The 23255-nt window shown below is 37.5% G+C and overlaps 1 protein-coding gene across 1 annotated transcript; it reads right to left on the bottom strand.

Moving 5' to 3' along the window:
• Positions 1 to 19299: 19299 nt before the first annotated feature.
• Positions 19300 to 19782, bottom strand: LOC150007772 (developmental pluripotency-associated protein 3-like). Its single transcript, XM_090280140.1, has one exon. It carries the CDS (start codon positions 19780 to 19782, stop codon positions 19300 to 19302), a length of 483 nt encoding a protein of 160 aa, XP_090136266.1.
• Between the last annotated feature and the right edge of the window lie 3473 nt (positions 19783 to 23255).

Genomic DNA, 23255 nt, shown 5'->3' with positions numbered 1-23255 from the left:
CTCACATACTGCTTGAGGCTCTTTCAATGGCTGAGCCTTATGAACAGTCAGTAGACAGCAGCTGGTCTTGGGGTGCCTTGGGTCTTTTGCTGACCTGCACCAGGCCCAGTGGCACTAGGCCTTGGTTCAGAGCATGGCCAATCCCACACACATCTAGACCTAGCAAAGGCAGCTACCAACCATAGATCACTTTGTAGCTCCTAGGAGAAAACTCCAGGCTGGGACATAGGCAGCATCTGACATTGATCTGCACTGGAGTCCCTCCCAAGGGGCCCCAGTACTAACATATCTGGTGGCTGGCCTTAGATCACAACAGAGCACTACATGATTAGCTCCACAAATGGCAGACCCAAAGGGAGGTCTCTATAAGCAGCAGACCCTGTGATGCAAATCTTGCTATGTGGGGTCAGTCCTTGCACAGCAGCTCATACATTGTGGTCATAGCCAATCCTCACATCAAGTAAGCCTCAAGGTCAATTCCACCCTACAACAGGAAGGCACACAGTCCACACAAAGGACACTCCTGTAATAGCCAGCTCAGGGATCAGGGAGACTGTGCCACTGGGTCCCATAGGACACCTACTATATAAGGCCACCAAGCCAAGACTTGGAAAAGTAACAGATCTGTCTAATATGTAGAAACAAACACAGAGAGGCAGCCAAAATGAGGAGACCAAAAAGAAGTGACAAATGAAAGAATTGGAGAAATCTCCAAATGAAATAAAGGCAAGCAACTTACCAGGTACAGGGGTCAAAACACTGGTTATAAAGATGTTAAAGGAACTTAGGGGAAGAATGGATGAACTCAGTGACAACTTTAACAGAGAGATAGTAAGCATAAAAAATATGATAAAAACCATAAAAAGGAGCAAGTCATAAATGAAGAACACAATAATTGAAGTGAAGAATACACTAGAAGAATTCAACAGCAGATTAGATGAAGCAGAGGACTGAATCAGCAAGGGAGCAGAAGACACCCAATCAGAGAGCAAAAAGAAAAAAAAATTAAATGAAGATAGTTTAAGGGACTCTTGGGACAACATCAAGTATAACAACATTTGCATCATAGATATACCAGAATCAGAAGAGAGAAAGCAGTAAATTGAGACATATTTGGAAAAATAATGACAGTAAACTTCCCAAACCTGGTGAAGGAAAAAGACACACAAGTCCAGGAGAGTTTCAAACAAGAAAACTCAAAAAGACCAACAATAAGACACATAATAATTATAACGGCAGAGGTTAAAGACCAAGAGAAAAATTTCAAAGAAGCAAGAGAAAGAGTTTAGTTAACTGCAAGGGAGCTCCCATAAGACTATCTGTTGATTTCTCAACAGAAAAATTTCAGGCCAGAAAGGACTGGCAAAAAATATTCAAAATGATGAAAAGTAGGACCTACCCAGCAAGTATATCATTTCAAATAAAGTAGAAATAAAGAGTTCCACAGACAGGAAAAGAATAGAGGAGTTTATTACCAGCACACCAGTATTAAAAGAAATTTTTTTAATGATTTGTTTTTCTCTTATTAATTCTAGAGAGAGGGGAAGGGAGGAAGAAAGAGAGGATGAGAAGCATCAATGTGAGAGAAAAACATCGAACAGTTGACTCTTGCACTCACCCAATGGGGAATGAACCCACAACCCAGACATGTTATCTTGACCGGGAATTGAACCTGTAATCTTTTGGTTTGCAGGATGATTCTCAACCAACTGAGTCACACAAGCTAGGACAGTATTACAAGAAATTTTAAAGAAACTTCTTTAAGAAGTAGGAGGGGCAAAAGAAACATAAATATGAATAATAAAATTGCAAACTATATACCTATTAGTAATCACTTTAAATGTAAATGGTTAAATGCTCCAATCAAAAGACATAGGGTAACTGAGTGAATAAGAAAACAAGACCCATATATAGGCTGTCTACAGTAGACCTACTTCAGACTGAAAGATACACAGACTGAAAGTAAAGGGATAAAAAGATATTTCATTCAAATGTAAACAAACTAATAAAAAACTGGGGTAGCAATACTTATATTAGACAAAATAGACTTTAAAACAATGCTATAATAAGAGACAAAGAAGAACATTACATAACAATGGAAGGATCAACCTAACAAAAGAGTATAACCCTTGTAAGAATTTATGCATCCAGCATAGGACAATCTAAATATATAAAGAAAATATTGAAGGATGTAGAGTAAGAGACTGTAATACAGTCATACTAGGAGATTTTAACTCCCTATAGACATCAGTGGCTAGATATCCCAGGCAAAATCAACAAAGAAACAGAAGCCTTAAATAACACATTAGAACAGATAGATTTAACTAATATTTTCAGAGCATTTCACACCAAATCTGAAGGGTTTTTTTTTTTTTTTCAGATGCACAGGGAATATTTTCTAAGATAGACTACTTATTGGGACACGAAACAAGTCTCAATAAATTTTAAAAGACTGAAATTATATCAAGTATGTTCTTTACAAGAAAAAACAGAAAAATACAGAACACATGGAGGCTAAGGAACATGTTAATAAACAATAAATGGATCTACAAGATCAAGGACAAAATAAAAATATACCTTGACGCACACAAAAAAAGGAAAATACAATGATCCAAAGTCTATTAGACAGCCAAAACAGTCCAAAAGAAAAATTCATAGCAACACAGGCATACTCAAAAAAAGAAAACAAGAAAAATCTCAAAAAAAAAACCAACTAATCTTATGCCTGAAGGAACTAGAAAGTAAATAACAAATAAGCCTAAAGTTAGTAAAAGAAAGGAAATAATAAAAATCAGAGTAGAAATAAATAAAATAAAGTCTAAAAAATCAGTGCAAAAATCAATGAAAGCACAAGCTGGTTCCTTAAAAAGATAAAGACTGGTAAACTTTTAAACAGACTCAAGAAGAAAAGAGAGAGAATCCAAATAAAATCAGAAACGAAAGAGCAGAGTTGACAACTGACACCACAGAAATACAAGGAGTATAGAAAATACTATTAACAATTATATGCCAACAAATTGGACCATCTGAAATAAATAGATAAATTCCTTGAAGCATACAATTTCCAAGGCTGAATCAAGGAGAAACAGAAAAATCTGAACAGACAGATTACTACCAACTAAATAAAAGAAGTAATCGAAAAAACTCCCAACAAACAAAAATCCTGGACTGGGTGGATTTACAGGTGATTTTTACCAAACATTCGAAAAAGAATTAAATCTTCCAAACTACTCCAAAATATTGTAGAGAGGGAAGGCTCCCCATCCCATTTTATCAGACCAGCATTATTCTGATTCTAAAACCATAAAAATAAATTACAAAAGAGAAGATTACAGGTTAATATTTCTGATGAACATAGATGTGAAAAACCTCAACAAAATATTAGCAAACTGAATTCAGCAATTCTTTAAAAAGATCACATAGCATGATCAAGTGGGAATTATTCCTGGGATGCCAGGATGGTTCAATAGCCAAAAATCAGTTAATGTGATACACCACATAAATAAAATGAAAGATAAAAATATATGGTCATAACAACAAATGTAGAAAAAGCATTTGAAAAAATTCAGCAAACATTTATAATAAATATTTGGAACAGAGGGAATATACCTCAACATAATAAAGGCCATATATGACAACCCCCCCAATAACATCATACTCAATGGGGAAAATCTAAAACCATTTTTCTTAAGATCCAGAACCAGACAGGGTTGCCATTTTCATTGCGTTTATTCAACATAGTATTGGAAGTCCTGGCCATAGCAATTGAACATGAAAAAGAAATGAAAAGTATCCAAACTGGAAAGAAAGAAGTAAAATTATCATTATTTATAGATGATATGTTACTATATAGAAAGACCTCTAAAGGTTACACCAAAATACTACTAGATCTGATTCATGAATCCAGTAAAGTAGCAGAATACAAAATAAATATTCAGAAATCAGTTGCATTTTTATACAGCAATAATAAACTATCAGAAAGAGAAATTAAGAAAACAATCCCATTTACAATCGCATCACAAAGGTAGAATACCTAGGAATAAAGTTAACCAAAGAGGTAAAAGACCTGTACTCAAAAAATATATAAGATATTGAAAAAAAAATGGAAGAAGATACAAATAAATGGAAACATAAATCATGCTCATAAATGATTAGCATCATTAAAATGTCCATACTATCCAAAGCAACCTATAGATTCATCACAATCAAAATATCAATGTGTATTTCATAGAACTAGCACAAATAATTGAAACATTTATATGGAACACAAAACCCTGAGTAGCTTCAGCAATCTTGACAAAGACCAAAACTGGAGATATCACATTACCTGATATCAAACTATACTAAAAGGCTATAGTAATCAAAACAGCATGGTACTGACATAAAAACAGACATATAAGTCAATGGAACATAATAGAATGCCCAGAAAAAAAAATGCCTATATGGTCAATTAATATATGACAAAGTAAACAATAACATACAATGAGGTAAAGATGGTCTATTCAATAAATGGTGCTGGAAGAATTGGTCAGAAACATGCAAAACAAAATGAAACTAGACAACCTTATTCTCCTTTTACAAGAATAAATTCAAAATTAATTAAAAACTTAAATGTAAGACTTGAAACCATAAAACTCCTAGAAGAAAACTTAAGCAGTAAACTCCTTGACTTTTCTCTTAGTAATTTTTAAAAATCTATCTTCTTAAGTAAGGGAAACAAAAGAAAAAATAAATAACTGGGATTACAACAAACAAAAAAGGTTTTGCACAGAAAAGGAAACCATTAATAAAACAAAAAGACAACCTACTGAATGGGAGAATATATTCACCAATGAAACGTCCAATGACAGGTTAATATCCAAAATTATAAAAAAGTCAAACAGCCCTGACCACTGTGGCTCAGTTGGTTGAGCATCATTCCACAAACTGAAAGATCACCGGTTCCATTTCTACTCAGGACACAGGCCTGCATTGCAGGCCAGGTGCCCAATTGGAGTGTGTGGGACAGGCAACCAATTGCAGTTTTCTTCCTCTCTTTCTCTCTTCCTTCTCCTCTCTAAAAGTAAATAAATAAATAAAATAAATAAAATCTTTTTTAAAAGTCAGACATCTCAACACCAAAAAACATGAACAATCCGATTTAAAACTGCGCAGAGAACCTGAATAGACACTTCTCCATAGAGATCATATGAATATGAAAAGATGCTCAAGGTAACTGGTCATCAGAGAAATGCAATTTAAACCATAGTGAGATATCATCTCACACCTGTCAGAATGGCTATCATCAATAAATCAACAAACAAGTGTTGGCAAGCATGTGGAGAAAAGGGAATCCTAGTACACTGTAGGTGGGATTGCAAATTTATGCAGCTGCTTTGGAAAACAGTATGAACATTCCTCAGTAGATTAAAAATATAACTACCTTTTGACCCAGCAATTTCACTTCTGGATATGCAGAGTTGGCAAAAGTAGTTCTACAGTTGTGAGAATGTGAAATAGTTTATTCTCGTATTATTTTATTACTTATTGTATCACTTATTTATACTATAACTGTAAACCTACTTTTGTTTACTTTCATATATCCAAATACATTCAAAACACTAATTAGAAAAGATATGCACCTTTATGTTAATTTTAGTGTTATTTACAATAACAAAAATGTAGTAGCAACCTAAGTGCCCATAAATAGACACATGGATAAAGAAGAAGTGGTACATCTATACATTAGATTATTAGTCAGCTGTAATAAAGAATAAAATCTTATCATTTGTGACAGTATGGATGGACCTCAAGGGTATTATGGTAGAGGACTTCCGGCCAAGATGGAGGTCTAGACAGACACACTGGGTCTCCCTCCACAACTAAGAAGAAATACAACTACCTCAAAGCTAGAGACAACCAGAAGTACCAGAAAATCAAGCTGCAAAAATATAAAGAAGAAATACTCATCCAGACAGGTAGGAGGGGCAGAGCCCAGGTGGAGAGGACACAGTGTGGTAGCAGAAGCAGCAGGGGCAGTGGCAGGCCAGTGGAAAGCACAGTCACATGTTTTAAAAAGTGAGGAGGGACACCTGGGGAGTGTTCCCAGCTCCTGACCAGACCCCGAAGCTCACAGTCCCAGTGCCAGGGAAAGTCAAGCCTCATTGCTTCTGACTGTGCAGACCAGTGGTGGCTGGGGTGGAGGAAGAAACTGCCAGTCTTTCAGTGGAGTCTGTTTTTTTACAGGGCCCCCATGGTCCTAGAACATCTGCAGACGCATCCACTCTGGGAACAATGGCCAGGGCAGCAGCTAGAGAGGCGCCAGTTCCATACAAAGTGGGAGAAATCCCTGGAAAAGGGGCGAGTGCTGGGAAAGCAGTATTGTTCCCTCTCAGACCCCTCCCCCACATACAGCACCACAACATGGTGAAACAGGTCGCCCTGTACTGATGAATACCTAAGGCCCCACCCCTTACAATGTAACAGGAGCAACAGCTCTACCTAAGACACAGAGAGAAACAAACACAGGAGCCTGTCAAGATGAGGAGACAGAGAAGTATGGCCCAAAAGAGGGAACGGATCAAGGTTCCAGTGGGAGAACTAAGTGACGAGGAGATAACCAACCTAACAGACACAGAATTCAAAACACTGGTAGTAAAGATGTTCACAGGCTTGACAAATATGCTTGAGTATGGCAGATGCATAAGGGAAAAAATGAAGGCTATGCTAAGTAAAACAAAGAAAAATCCACACAAAACCAATATCGAAGGGAAGGAAACCGGGGTTCAAATCAATGATTTGGAATACAAAGAAGAAAAAAACAGTCAACCAGTACAGAATGAGGAAACAAGAATTGAAAATAAATGAGGAGAGGCTTAGGAACACCTGGGACAACTTTAAACATGCCAACTTCCAAATCATAGGGGTATCAGAAGGAGAAGAGGAAGAGCAAGAAATTGAAAGCTTATGTGAAAAAATAATGAAGGAAAACTTCCCAAATCTGGCAAAGGAAATAGACATACAAGTCCAAGAAACACAGAGAGTCCCAAATAAGCTAGACCCAAAGAGGACCACACCAAGACACATCATCATTAAAATGTCAAAGGTTCAAGATAAAGAATCTTAAAAGCAGCAAGAGAAAAGAAGAGTTGCCTACAAAAGAGTGCCAATAAGACTATCAACTGATTTCTCAAAAGAAACTTTGTAGGCAAGAAGGGACTGGCAAGAAGTATTCAACGCGATGAAAAGCAAGGATCTACAACTGAGATTACTCTATCCGGCAAAGCTATCATTTAGAATGGAAGGGCAGATGAAGTGCTTTCCAGACAAGGTAAAGCTAAAAGAGTTCATTATCACTAAACCATTATTATATGAAATGTTAAAGGGACTTATTTAAGAAAAAGAAGATCAAAACTATAAACACTAAAATGACAACAAACTCACAACTAACAACTGAATCTAAAAAATAAAAACAAAATTTAACTAAGCAAAACAGAATAGGAACAGAATGATAGGTATGGGGATCATTTGGAGGGTTATCAGCTGGGAAGGGGAAGGGGGAGAAATGGGGAAATGGTGCAGGGATTAGGAAGCATAATTGGTTGGTACAAATAGACAGGGGTAAGTTAAGAATAATATGGGAAGGGGTGAAGCCAAAGAACTTATATTCACGACCCATGGACATGAACGAAGGGGGGTGGGATTGCTGGAGGGAAGGTGGATACTGGGCAGAGGGGAGCAAAGGGGGAAAATATTGAAACTACTGTAACAATATAATAAATGAAATAACCAAAAAACTATGCAAAGTGAAATAAGTTAGAGAAAGACAAACACCATATGATTTCACTTATATGTGGAATGTAAAGAACAAAATAAACAAGTAAACAAAATTGAAACAGACTGATAGATACGGAGAACAAAGTGAGGGTTGCCAGATGTGAGGGAGGTTGAGGGGCTGGATGAAAAAGGTGAGGAATTAAGAATTACAAATTGGTAGTTACAAAATAATCACATAGGTGTCAAGTACAGCACAGAGAATATAGTCGATGACACTGCAATGACTATGTATGGTGCCAGGTGGGTATAATAATTATCAGAGGACCACATCATAAATTATGTTATTTTCTAACCATTATGCTATGTGCTTGAAATGAATTTAAAATAATGTCGAGTGTCAATTGTAATTGAAAAATAACATTTTAAAAAATGAAAAAAGTGAACATTTTCCTTATACAGCGGTTCCTCCTCATTCACAGTTTCACTTTTCATGGTTTTAGTTATCAGTGGTCAACCATGTTTCAAAAATATTAAATAAAAATTCTGTAAATAATGTATAAGTTTTAAATTTTATGATGTTCTGAGTAGGGTAATGAAATCTCATGCCTTTCATGCCCTCCTGCCTAGGACATGAATCATCCCTTTGTTCAGCTTCTCCACGCCATTAGTCACTTAGCCGTCTGTTATCAGATCAACTGTTGCAGTATTGCAGTATTGTGTTCATGTAACCCCTATCTTACTTCATAATAGTCCCAAAGTCATTCACAAAACTTTTATTAAAGTGTACTGTTATAACTACTCTAGTTTATTATAGTTATTAATCTCTTATAGTGCCTAACTTACAAATTAAACTTTATCATAGGTGTGTATATAGAAAAAATGTAATATATATGTATATGTATTCACTGTTATCTGTGATGTTAGGCATCCACTGGGGCACTGTAAGTGTCCCTTACAAAAGGGCAACTTCTACTTGGTTTTCATAGCTTCTCCTGAGTCTGCTGTTTCTTAAAAATAACCAGTTCAAGATAATCCTTACATCAAAGAGGCATATTTTGCAGTAGCATATTCTGAACCCTTCATGGAAAATTAGAAAACACGTTTTCACTGAGCTAATTATTTCCTATAATAGAATATATAATTGCATTATAATACAAAATTGTCATATCTCTAGGTTTTTAATCGCTCAGCCTAACCCTTAAGCCTATGTTGGCTGTGCTACTTCAGACAGCAGTAACAACCCACAGTGCCACTGATGGCAAATGTGGGGGTATTAGTGTTACAGAACCCCAGCCTATGCTATTCTGGAACAGCTGTGGGGTCTGATCGCCCGCCACCAAGAAGCGTGACTCCGAATACAAAAGTTTGGTAAAAAAGAAAAGGGGTTTATTTTAAAGTTTTACAGGTTCAGAATAGCAGCAGTTTCTACCATTATGTCCCACTCCCTTGAAAACACTCCAGAACACTTAGTACTGCCTCCCTCTGCCAAACCAGGCCAGTTTCAAAATACGCCAGTCAGAGGTGTCGTCTTTCAGAAAAAAAGAAGTCCACAGCTCTATATTCCTGGTCACAGTTCAGCATTTCAGGCATCTCCCATCAATCCATGCTTGGTGAGGCAGGCCCCAGCAATAACTGCTTCATCAGCCGTGCCACCATGTTCTCCAGTCAGGTTTCCCAGTGGGCCTCCTCTTTCTTACTCCAGACCACGTGGCGGACTCTCTCCAAACTATGTGGCTTCCCCCTTACACCCCAGAGCTCCCATCTACACCCCTTTCAGATGCGGCTTCTCTTTTTCATGGTTGCCTGCTCTTATTTTAAATGCTGAGCCAGAGCACCATATGTCATTGTTATAAAAAGTGCCGTAAGCCTATCATCCGCCCTTTTACCTGGGGGCAGCACAGCTATTATCTAGTTGCCAGCTTGCCATAGATATGCCAAGTACCTTAAAAGCTGTGTTATCGCCTTGCGGGATCCCCAAAACCATGAGCTGTGGGAACTTTGGGGAGGGCCCGTGCTCTGTTACATTAGTTGGCTAGGGGGCTTCAACAAGAGAATTTTATTCTTTCACACTTCTGGAGGCTAGAAATTCAAGATGAATCATCAGGGTTGGTTCCTTCTGAGGACTGTGGCCTCTCCCCTTCCTTCTGGTGGTTTACCAGCAATCTTTGGTGTCCCTCAGCCTATGGAAGTATCACTCCGATCTCTGCCTTTGTCTGCACAAATTTCCTCTGTTTATAAGGAAGCCAGTCATGTTGAATGAAAGCCTACCCTAATGACCTCATTTTAACCTGATTATCTCTGTAAAGATCATACCTACAAATAAGGTCACATTTTGAGGTACTGGGAGATGGGACTGCAACATATGTATTTGGGGGTTGGGAGAGAGAACACAGTTCAACTCTTAATAGCAGTAAGGAGCCCTGGCTGCTGTGGCTCAGTGGATTGAGCATGGGCCTGCGAGCCAAGTGTTGCTGGTTCGATTCCCAGCCAGGGCACATGATTAGGTTGCACCTCAGGTCCCCAGTTGGGGGTGTGAGTGAGAGGCAACCACACAGTGATGTTTCTCTCCCTTTCTTTCTCCTTTCCCTTCTCTCTAGAAATAAAACAAACAAACAAATAAATAAATTATTTTTAAAGAAACAATGGGAAGGAGCAGTCTGTAACTGTAGTGTCAAACCATGGTCCTGAGAAGCCCCTGGGTTCACAGACAACACAATCCTCAGTGTCTACCCAGGGGAGGGCCCAGTGGGTAGGGCGCCACTTCCCCTGCCTTTGATTAGAGCAGTGCTGCTTCTACCTTTTCACAAGAGAGTTCCTGAGAAAAGAAAGTTACCAGGAAGGGGAAAAGGAGAGTTTGTTCAGGGGCTAGAGGGTTTCAGTTTTGCTCGATGAGGAAGTTCTAGAGATCTACAGGACACATGAGCATATGGTTAACACTGCTGTACTGTGCATGCACATAAAAATGGCTAAGAATGTATATTTGATGTTATGTGCTTTTTATCACATTTTCAAAAATTTGTCAGAAAATGATACTTTGTATGAAGTACCAGCAATGCCTTCAGCCTGTGCCAGCCCCACGTGGTGACAGCAGCATTCACACAGGAGAAATAAGTGGCAAACACATTCCACTCTCATTATATAGCCACGTCTTCTTGTTGCCATAAAGTTTCAAGAATCTATGAAAACTAAGTGTCCTGTTTTACGAAATTATTTTTCCTTTGCCTCCTGAGAGTGAATTTGATTTTCTTAAGAAATGTCCTGTATCTTCCTTTTTCACAATTTTTATTATTTATGCCTTTTTAAATGCCATAAAACTCACAAAGAGGATAATACCAATATCCACTGACTATATTCCTTTAGAATTAGAACCCAAAACATAGTACAGTATATAAACACGAACTCCCAAACTTGGTTATTAAAAACTATTACACAAGGGGGCACTAGATTAACATACAATAAGTCTTTGACAAAAGTACAGACGTGTAAGTTAACTTTAGTATGTAATTTAACCTAAAATAAATTTTAGCAATTGTTTGTTTCAGAGCTGAGAATGGCAATATTTACTAACTGAAGAATCTTTTCACATTACACATGTAATTTAATCTCTCTTTGCAGCTAAAATTCCAACTTTCTTTGAATGAATCCTCACAACACACACACTCCCACATACACACACAAAAATGCCTGGCAAATGCATACACGTACCTCTCACTTCATCTGGAATAGCAATGAAGTCTCGTATTATTAAGCATTTTCATTACTCATGTAATGTGTTATATTAGGTAATTAGAAGCAGTTATCACAATAAATTCAGTAAAGTCTATTGGTGAGGCAGCATGTCTTTAGAAAGGTTATTCATTTACACGGTTGTTTGGCCTAAATCTCTAAGGGAATTCTGTGTTGTCACAAATGTGCAGTTCATTCTGGCAGGCTTGTTCCTCCTGACTTTACACTTCCCCATCCCACAGAGTTATTTATAGGAACTATCAGGCCAAATCAGCAAAATTTTCAGGAGTTAGAAGAAACATCTGGAAACATTCATGTCTTCCTTTCAAATGTATTCAGTAAATGTCCAAAGTATAAAATTTTGAATTTATGTAGCAGAAAAAAAGCCATAAAGCTCTAATTAAAGTCCAAGGGAACAATTCTATAGACTGGATTTTCAACTCATAACTTTGCAAAGACAACCAGAAATTTTAGTAAATCTCTCCCCACTCCCATTACACCAGACTAAGTTAAAAACAGTGTAGGCCTGGGGATAGATGGAAGTGGCTGTAAATTCCAGACACTGATCCTCAATTTTCTCACCTCTAAAATGGGATCAATATTCTCAATGTATCTGATATATTGTAATAACATTTTAAATAAGATAATGTTGTATATCATGCAGGACAAAAACATGAAGTGTCAGATGTTCTTCCTCTTTCCTTTTTTTCCTTTTTTTTTTTTTCCTGTCTCCTTCTTTCTCTGTTCCTAAATTCTCTGATTTCAAATAGTGTCAGGGTTTAAAGAATAGCAAGCTTTATATGTTGCTCTTATAATCATGTTTAATATTTGGTTGCTTTTACCTGTCAACCTCTCCTTGCCCCCTCCCTGGTCAGCATGCTCCCTATACCCGTGTTTACAAACTCACAGAAAATTCCTTAGGAGCTGTATTCCCAGCACTCTGTACACTGTCTAGTGCAAGCTAAGTAAATCAACCATATTTAAAAGTGTATGTCAAAGGTCTATTCTTTCCCTGTTATTGTACATTTCAGCTCTATAAAGAATGCAATGATCTATTATATTGAAATATCTTAGGTAGGGTTTTTAGGTAGGCAAAGAATCCATTCCACTAATGCAAGGCAGACTTTTCAAGGGGTAGAGGCAGCTCATGAAATTGTTGGGTTGACTGCAGAAATGGGTTAAGCTTCCAGGAGCTGCTGCTTCTTCCACAATCAGAAGCTGTCAAATCAGGAAGTCTCTGTCACAGCTGCTGACACAAACATGCTGCCTCTGCTGTGATCTCCACTGGCAGAATGAGTGCCCCAAATTCTGTCTTTCCCTTCATGTAACTCAGTTATGAGTGACAGCCTCTCTGAATGATAGAACCTGAGCTCCACCTGGAGCTCTACCTTTAAGAGACTGGGTACTATGCCACATGCCATTGCTAGTTTTTCAGTACAGGAAGGCACAATAGAATGATGCTGGGTAGGATTTTAAATGAACCAGTCCAGAGAATCTCTATCTTCTTTTTCTGTTTGTTTTATTTTCATATAATTTTAGAGCTTCTGTAAACTTTGTTAAACATAAGTCAATGTCCTTTACCATTACTGGTGAGGAAGATGAACTATGCAGAGATTCAATAATGTGAAACTATATTTAGAACTGTATATTATGAAATTATGTACCTAGAATATTTTTACAAGTAACCAAATTCAGTAATATCTATTACCTTTTTCTTTAGACAAAATTCCATATCATACCTGTACAGATGAAATACAGAATATTAAACACAGAGGAAGAGATAGACCAGTGGGTTATTGTTTTCAACTTTCCTTTTCCAGAGGTGTTTGTTTTAACCTCTGAAAAAGAACTGCAAAACTATAGCTGCTAGTACCTAAAATTCCTTTTCTATCTTGGGATAATTCAAAATATACTGTAAGCAGAAATATCCTCAAATGAAGCATTGCTACAGTTTTCTCACTGGGATGATTATTGAGCAATTTTTCAGTTTATACTTGCCTCTGCTGGACCCATTATGTCAGTCTATAACCTTTTATAAAATTATGGAAGACATTCCAAAATGAGAAAGATTGTCAGCACATTCAAGAGGAAAATTAGAGTAAATGTGGCTTCTTTTGATATGTGAAATAATTTCTCACACTTTTGGTTTTTAGATCTGACTCATGCTCTATAATTTCCATTAGAATATCACAGATTGGAGGTAATATTGGGTTTGCAGAACACAGTGAACTTGAAAATTATTAAAATCGTTCAAATTTCTACCCCTGAAACCCGTTGCTAACCACCTTTCTTTTTTCCTTTTAGACAAAATAAATGTTATACAGCCTTTATAACACTTCAAAACCCTGTGCTAGGTTCTGCTTGAAAGCTGTAAGGAGTCCAAGTTTATGACAATGCAAAAAACAGTTTGATACCATCTGAGATCATAATTATTAATCCAATCATTTAAATCACTCAGAACACTAAATGCATGTTCCCTGGAACAGAAATACTTGATTTAAACCCATCCATGTCCATATCTCTGCAGAGCCTGGATCTGACAGCTGTCTGGGAAGGGCCACATGATAGGAAGTGAGCTCTTCAGTAGCGGGATGCAGACAGCCTGGGTGGTCTACCAAGGAGATGGCTGGGGAAATCAATAGTCCAACTTCTACCTCCTTCAATTCTGCAATAGCTTGCTGACACCTCCTACTGGCTGAACTTAACCAGAGACAGAAGCAAGAATGCTATCAAGCTAACGCAGTCCTATGGCACAAAGCAGAGTGGAGAGTGGATCTGGTGTAGCAAAAAGATTTGATGAGCATGGCCCTTATTTGTGCCTGGCTGCCAATTCTTCATAGATCTAATTTAGCCCTCACCAAAATCTGCTAAGTAGAGATTACTTTCTGCAGTGTATAAATAAGAAAAACTGAGGCTCAAATCTTTTACTGTAATTCACCATATCCAATAATGTAAGTCATCATAATAGTTTGGAGGAGGAAAAAAAATCTAAGTACATGCAGAAAAAAGGCACTAGAAAAATTTATTTTCTATTAATGATAAAAGGTTTTAGCAATTTTTACATAAAAGGGACTTTATTAAATTAGTAAAGAGTATATATATTAATCTACAATAATTAGTATACCTGATTGTAGAAATATAGAAACATTGCTTTAAAACCCAGAACAAATAAAAAATGTCTATTGTATTGCTTTTATTTAATATTTTAATGCAAGTCAAAGCTACCGCTAAAAGTCTTAGTTATTGAAGGAAGAAATGTATAAGAATTTTAAAAAGAAAGAACTACAAAATAAAAACATGTAAGTATTGAAAAAGGCCAAAAAAAATCAATCAAACAAAAAACCGAAAAATGGGTGATGAAGAGGCAGCATAATTGAACAGTTAAAAAACACAGGTTCTAAGTACTGTGGTCTTGAACTAAGCTCTCCCACTCTCAGATTGGCTAAGCCCACATCACAGTGCCTCACGTGATAAGTGAGTATTAGCAGTATGAGTATAGATACTATGGTTGTCTGCATAGAAAACCCAAGAAAATCTATATGTAACATGGGATCTAAGCAGAGAGTTCGGCAAGATAAAAGAACAATACACACACACAAAAATTGCATTTTTATGTGCCGGCAACAAAGAATTTTAAAATACATAGAATTTAGAAGTAAACCTAATAAAATATGTGCATGACTTGTGGTGAAAATTATCAACTTTACTGAAAGATATTAAAAAGAGCTAAATATGTAGGGAGATGTATATGTTTATGCAATCAAAATGTAATGCTTCTCCCAGATTACTCTATACATTAAATATAATTCCAATAAAGATGCCAACAAGTTTGGTAGAACTTAAAAGATTAAAATCTACATTAAAAAAGGACCAAGAATACTGAAGATAGTACTGCATTAAATCAAGACATACCCATATCAAGACTTACTACAAATCTATAATAGTTAAGACAATGTGGGGGGGAAAAAAAAAAGAGGAAGAGAAGAGATACCCCAGGAGCAAATCCATACATGTTTGGTTATTGATTATGTGACAGAGATGTCAATACTGATCAGTAGGGTTCATGAGTACTAGGACACCTGGTTATTCATACAGAAAAATATAAAATTGGAACCTTAACCTCATACCATAAATAAAAATTGTTTCTATGTGTATTAAGGACCTACATTTAAAAATAAAACTTTCAGTATTTAATAAGAAAATATCCTTATGGCTTTAGGTAAGATGGATTTTCTTAAATAAGATGCAAAAATACACACCATAAAGAAAAAGATTATATATATATATATATATATATATCAGCATCAATAGTAGTGATCTTTGCTTGACAAGACAATATAAACAAAGTGAAAAGATAAGCTACAAATCAATAAGAAAAAGGGCAAACTAATAACAAAAGACATGAAGAAATTAAAAGAAACCAATCCTATGTGGTCATGGAATCAGTTTAACCGTTTATGAGCAAATACAAAATGATTGTTTTTATACAATGGTTCAAAGATGAGAGCTGTTTAATTTGCATCAACATGTCTCCGACTGACCTCACCAAGCTGTTCTTCCTTCGTTAATTTATCTGTTGTTCCTTTCTTCCCCTCTGCTCTCCCCTTGTGTCCCCTGGAAAACAAAACAAAACTCTAGACCTTTGGTAGCTGTTACTGTGCCATTTGTCTTTAGATAATTCAGATAATGGTAATTTAGAACAGTGGTCCCCAACCTTTTTGGCAGCAGGGACCAGTTTTGTGGAAGAAAATTTTTCCTCGGACTGGGGTGAAATGGGGGTGGAAGGTGGGGCAGAGAGGAAGTGGAGCTGGTGGGGGCAGTAATGCGAGCAGCGTACACCTGGAAGAGGGAGGTTGAGGACCCCTGATTTAGAGTATATGTAATTTTCAAATATGCAAACTTTAATCTCTACTTTGTATATATTTGTAAGTGTCAACTATCCATTTTACACATGGGACACTTGACAATGGTGTGCGTTTGTTTGTTTGTCATGATCCAGGGAGAGCATCTTGCGGGCAGATGTCAGGGATGCTGCTAAACATCCCACAATACACAAGACAGAGACAGTACTCACAGCAGTTACCTGGCCCAAAATGTCACCAGTGCTGAGGTTGAGAAAAGCAGGTCTAGGCCATCCAATCATGTGTCTTAAAATTAGGACCATATTTTAAGCAACTCTAGAAGACAAGAATCTTACAGAACAGCCTCCTTTTTTCTGCAGTCATCACAGATCTGAATAACCAGGCTACTCTCTGATGAAGTGTCAGACTCTGGAGGCTCATCTAAGTTGCTTTCAAGTAGCCAGCACTTTGGAGATTTACCCATTAACTGAAATCTCCAAGAGCTCTGCTTTTCCTTTTTCTTTCTTAAAAAAAAGAAAAGAAAAGAAAAGAAAAGGAAAAAAACCTCTGATTTTTCTTCTTAACCCATGTACAGGACTGTGGGTGAAACCTAATTCTCTCTATTACCTTACAGGATTTTGTTTCAGGGTTTTTTTCTATTGTTTTCAACATTAAGAATAACGCTTCTCATGGAAAGATGAGAATAAAATTTTTTTAAGGTCTCAAATTTTAATAAGATACTAAAAATTGAAATAGCACATGAAAAAAATTGTTATAATTCAAATTTTTGAAAACCAGAGAATCTAGTTAATACACCCAGGACTAATCATGCTCACCAAACCGCTCAATTCTTTTTTTACATTCTTTCTGCACAAGTTACTTGCTTCTAATTCTTTTTTTTAATATGTTTAATTGATTATGCTGTTAGTATTGTCCCAATTTCTTTTCCCTCTGCTCCTCTCCACCCAGTCGCCCCCCTCCCTCCAGTTGCCCCCCCCCACTTTAGTCCATGTCCATTGGTTGTGCATATAGTTCTTCTCAACCTCCTCCTGTCTACTCCATTCCCTCCCACTATGCGTCTTAATTCCTGTACCATCTCCCTCCCTTTCCCCCTTCCCCCTCCCTGCTGACAACCCCCCAATATGTTCCCCATACCCACAGTTATTTTTCCACTCTCGTTGCCTATTTAGCTTGCCTTTGTTTTGATTCCCTAGCTTCTGTTGTTGGTTGTGATGCAGTTTTCATTTTAATGTTCATAGTTTTGATCCTCCTTCTTCTAAACAAGTCCCTTTAACATCTCATATAATAGTGGTTTGGATCTAATGAACTCCTTCAGTTTTACTTTGTCCTGGAAGCACTTTCTCTGCCCTTCTATTCCGAATGACATTTTCGCTGGATAGAGTATTTGTGGCTGTAGAATTTTGATTTTCATTACTTTGAATATTTCTTGCCAGTCCCTTCTTGCCTGCAAGGTCTCTTTGAGAAATCCGCTGATAGTCTAATTGGGACCCCTTTGTACATGATTTTTTTCTTCTCTCTTGCTGCTTTTAAGATTATCTCTTTATCTTTAATTTTTGACAATTTTATTATAATGTGTCTTGGAGTAGTCTCCCTGGGTCCAGTTTTTTTGGAACTCTCTATGCTTCCTGGACCTGTAAGTCTATTTCCTTCCCCAAGTTCAGGAAGTTCTGCTTCGTTACTTTTTTGCATAATTTTTCAATTTCTAGTTCTTCTTCATCCTCTGGCAATCCTATTATTCGAATGTTCATTTGCTTATAGCTGTCTCAGAGGTTTCTGAGCCTCTCCTCACTTTCCTTACTTTTCGTTTCCTCTTTCTGGACTGGTTGACTGTTTGTTCCTTCCCTATGTTCTGATTTGTTGATTTGATCTCTGGATTTTATTTCCTCACCACTTGTCTCGTATGTGTTTCGTTCGTTTCAGTATGAGTGGATTTTGTTCCTTCCCTATCTTCTTCCAAATCTTTTGTTAATTCTGTGAGCCACCTTATAACTATAGCTCTGAACTGAGCCTCAGAAAGGTTTCCTATTTGTTTGTCTGTCCGGTCCCACATCTGCTGCCTGGTGAGCTGCATCACTGGGATTTCAATCGTTGTCTGCTTCATTCTGACAGATTTGTGTTTAGCTTTGCTTCCTGGGCAGGCTATATGGGGCGGAGCCCCATGCACTTGTCACTACCTGGTGACCAGTGGCGATCGGCGACATTTTTCACCGCACTGTGGCGCTTTGTGCGGGGGCGGGGGTCCAAGATGAATTCCTGCTGTTACCACTGAGAGATCGGGATCCATCCTCCCGCCCTCTGGGCCTCTCCATCCGAGGCAATGGGGGGGTCTGCCCTCCCCAGCGTTGGGATCGCGAGCTGCTGGGACTTGACTGCAGCCCAGATTGCTCCTCTGGCATTTCTCTCAGTCCCGCCACTATCCCCGCTGCTACCACGGACAGCACCACGTTTTCTTGCCCCACCTACCTGTCCAGATGAGCACCACTGGTTTATAACTTCATACATTGGGCTTCCATGTGGTTTTATTTTATGGAATTTCTGGTTATCTTTTGTTTTGAGGTAGTTATATTCCTAGTCAGTTGTAGAAGGAGACCCAACGTGTCAGTCTTAGCCTCCATCTTGGCCACAAGTCTTGCTTCTAATTCTTGATGTTCAGTTTCATCTTACCAACCAGGCTTCTACAATACAACGATAACACTCAAGACCTATTAGGACTTCTTTGGATCAAAGAAAAAAGGAATTGAAGTCATTCAAATGCAGGCTACATAGATTCCCTATAAGTCACTAGCATCAATGTAGACAAGAAAAAGATGCAAAAAAATAAAAAGACATCACAAAATTTCTATCATAGGTAATCAAAATATTGGTCTACAGTCTATCCTAGAATAGTCACTTTCCCAAGCTGCTGCATAATGGCCTTAACATTACCAGCAAGAAACAAAAAGTACAAGGGTAAGTTTTATGGCTGAATTGACTCCATGTCATAATTATTCTCCATGCCAATAGTATCAGAAGGGTCTCCATGATATAGGCAGTAACGACAGCCCCATCTAAATTTTCTGGATCTTGATTCAATCTCAAGTTTCCTCTCCTGTGGGTCTTTTTGAAGCAGAGACAGGGTGTGGTATCTAATAACTTGCAGCATCCTTTGTATCCTTTCTTTCCCAGCAGTCACCAATGTCCTCATGCCATGTCTTCTCTGGTAGAGCTCGCCTTGACTCAGCCCCAGGCCCAGCCCCTGTAAGGGTTTTTCTCCGTCCTGCTGTTGGGGTGAGCATTCCGGTAGAAGGGAAGGGAGTTTGGTACTAAGGTTGAGTGTCAAGTTACCAGGGTTCTTTGCTAATGGTTCTGAGACAGCTTGAGTGTCAGCCGAATATTCTTCACGGGGCATCTGAAGAGACTTAGGGGTCCAGGTTGGGTTAATCTTCTTTGGGGAGTCCATTGGATGTCTAGACACAGCCTGAAACTCCTAGATTCTCCAAAGGGTTCAGCAGAAGGTGATACTCAAAACTCTCGAATTGCTACAAAGTAGCTCAGAAAGAACCCTATAGCCCAGAAACCGCTAGAAAATCCCGAACTCCAACCAAATGTGAAAGAAAGAGCAAATCTCAAGAACAAAATATTTTAATGAGCTTTTAACACTACAGGGTCTTTCCAGGAATAATAACAGTGCCTTTCACAGTTACACTCTGAGTTCTTTCCATTGCTTTAGTGTACAGTGTGCACTTTGATCTCATCCCAGACTGAGTTTGCTCTTGCACCCACAGCAATGCTCACTGCTAATGCATTTAGTAACTAAGGTGGTTGCATCACTGCCACCTGGAGCCATTAGCACGTGCTGTGAGTCAGGGGTACAGAGCAGGGCTCCAGAGAGCAGGGCTTGAATGGAAACATCAACATCACAGTGACCTCAGGAGTGGAATTCTGGGTTCTAGAGTCTGGCTGGAGGTATATGGAAAATATACAGTGACAGGAAGTAACAAGAGAGCAGTTAATAACCAAGATATATAGCAAAGTACTAGAAATGTCTTCACTTAGTAAAATATTCACTCATAGTAAAAATTCTGCTACAAATGCTCTATGTGATAGTTACCTTGAGAACAAATGAAAATGGACCTTTTACTGATAAAGATGAGTACCAATGAGATCCAGAATGTTCTCTACTTTGCCTCCACCATTTAGGAACCAAACAAGTTACTTAAATCTCTTTATGCCCCAGATTCCTCATTTTTAAAATGGGGCTGATAACAGTACACACCTTACTATATTATTGTAAAGATTAAATGAGGACATGAATATAAATAGGCAGACTAACATGCCTAACACATACTAAGTGCTCAATATTATTATTATTAATCCCAGTCAGTGTTGGACACCCTTTCTGTCCTTAGAAAAATCTGAAAGATGATCATTAACACTAACTATAAAATATAATTAAACAAGGTAGTGGGTTTTGGGGGTATTTTTTTCTGAAACCTTTCCTAAAGCACTTTTTATTGCCAGGGTTAAAGGAAAATGCCTCTTTAACAAATAAATATATTTTGAAATGTAACAGGACAACCACCCACTGATTGAAATTAATATGCTGTCTCTTCTTTTCCTTATTTAGCTATCTTGTCTTCTGACAAGTTCTAAACCTGTCAATGTTACAACAAGCTAAGACTCTCAGAGTAAAATCTAAAACTGCAAATATAAAAGAACATTGATAATCTGTTGTGTTTGTGTTAGGAAAAATGAAGATAGCACTATCTGATCATATCACCTCTAATTTTAAATTTGCAGATTCATGTATCATGCACATGAATATATTAGGTGTTGTGTTGTTAGTCTCCTGAAGGAAGGAAAGCTGTTTGTTTTTGCTTATTGTTTGTGTGTTTCTGGCACCTAATTTTACACCTACCAGCTAGAAGATTATCTTCTACTTGTTAAGGGAACAAAATAGTTTCTAAATGTTAAATACCCACGATAGGTCTCACATGACTGTAGGAACTATTAAATAAAAACCTCATGAACACATTGTATTCTGAGTTTAAAAAAAAAAACTTAATATGTTGTTCATTATCTCTGACTTTATTATAAAAAAAGGCAAATGTGGGTAGACTAAAACTGAATATTCCATTTATAAAGTATTTTTTACACTTTTACTTTTTATTTTTCAATTAGAGTTGACATACAATATTATATTCATTTAAGGTGTATACCCCAGTGATTAGACATTATATAACTTACTATGTGAACATCTCCATAAATCTCCTACTCATCTGACAGCATAATAGTTATTAGAATATTACTGGCTATATTCCCTATGCTATACTTTACATTCCCATGACCATTCTGTAACTACCAATTTGTACCTCTTAATCCCTTAACCTTCTTCACCCATCTCCCCAACATCCCTCCCATCTGGTAACTGTCAAAAAGTTATCTGTATGTATGAGTCTGTTTTTGTTCTGTTTCTTTGTTTATTTTGTTTTTTAGATTGAATTGTTGATAGATATGTATTTATTGCCATTTTATTGTTCATATTGTTTTATCTTTTCCTTCTTCCTCTTAAAGAAGACCCTTTAGGATTTCACATAATACTGGTTTGGTGATGGTGAACTCCTTTATTTTTTTCTTGTCTGGGAAGCTCTTTATATGGTCTTCAATTCTAAATGATCACTGTGCTGGGTTAAGTACTCTTGTTTGCAGGTCTTTGCTTTTCATCACTTTGAATATTTCTTGTCAATCCCTCTTGGCCTGCAAAGTTTCTGTTGAGAAATAAACTGACAGTTTTATGGGAGCTCCCTTGTAAATAACTACTTTTCTCTTGCTACTTTTAAGATTCTCTCTTTGTATTTAAGCTTTTGCATTTTAATTACAGTATTTCTTGGTGCGGTCTTCTTTGGGATCATCTTGTTTGGGACTCTGTGCTTTCTGGACTTGCATGTCTATATCCTTCACCGGGTTAGGAAAGTTTTCAGTCATTTTTTCAAATAGGTTTTCAATTTCCTGCTCTCTTCTTTTTCTGGCATGCTTATGATGTGAATGTTGCTACATTTGAAGTTGTCCCAGAGGATCCTTACACCATCCTCATTTTTATTTTAATTCTTTTTTCTTTTTTCTTTCTGATTGGGTGTTTTTGCTTCCTTATATTCCAAATCACTAATGTGATTTTGGCTTCATTCTTCTCTACTGTTGATTCCCTGTAAATTATTCTTCATTTCAGTTAGTGCATTCTTTACTTCTGACTGCTTTTTCGAATGGTTCATGTCCTTTTTTCTGCAGTTGAAGTTCTCACTAAGTTCCTTGAGCATCATTATAACCATTATTTTGAACTCTGTATCTGTTAGTTTGCTTGCCTCCATTTCATTTAGGTTTTTTGTTGTTGTTCTTTCACTTGGGGACTGTTTATTTGTCTCCTCATCTTGACTGCTTCCTTGTGTTTTTTTCTATGTATTAAGTAGAGTTGCTGTGTCTCTTGGGCTTGGTAGAGTGACCTAATGTAGTAGGTATCTCATAGGGTCCAGTGGCAGTACCACCCCATTCAGCTGAGCTGGGCACTCCAGGTGTACAATATTCCCTCACTTATCATGGTTATTATGTTCCAGACCCCCCATGAAGTAGGAACCTTACATTTATTCTACACTCTTAAGCCTGCATAACTTTAACAACATATGTATACAGTACTGCGAAGTCCCACAATATAGTGAAAAATCCGTAATAAATAATTAAATATAATATTTTTTAAAATCCCGCGATACAGTGAGGTTGTGATAAGTGAACCGTAATATAGCGAGGGACTACTGTATCTCCGGGCGAATACTTTGCCTGGCAAAGTATTCGCCCGGGTCGCTCTTGCCCGCCTGCAGACCCTTGCTTCCCGCGTCTACCCAGAGTCCCAGTGTGGCTTCAGAGCTGGCCGATCAACAGTGG

The sequence above is a fragment of the Furipterus horrens genome, unplaced genomic scaffold (assembly GCF_987537825.1).
Source record: "Furipterus horrens unplaced genomic scaffold, mFurHor1.1.pri manual_scaffold_6, whole genome shotgun sequence".
Taxonomy (NCBI): Eukaryota; Metazoa; Chordata; class Mammalia; order Chiroptera; family Furipteridae; genus Furipterus; species Furipterus horrens.
This window is presented reverse-complemented; position numbering and strand designations above follow the sequence as displayed.

What these genes read in the sequence shown, in the direction of transcription:
- LOC150007772 (XM_090280140.1), bottom strand. Translation starts at nt 19,782, where the DNA reads ATGGACTCCCCAAAGAAGATTAACCCAACCTGGACCCCTAAGTCTCTT.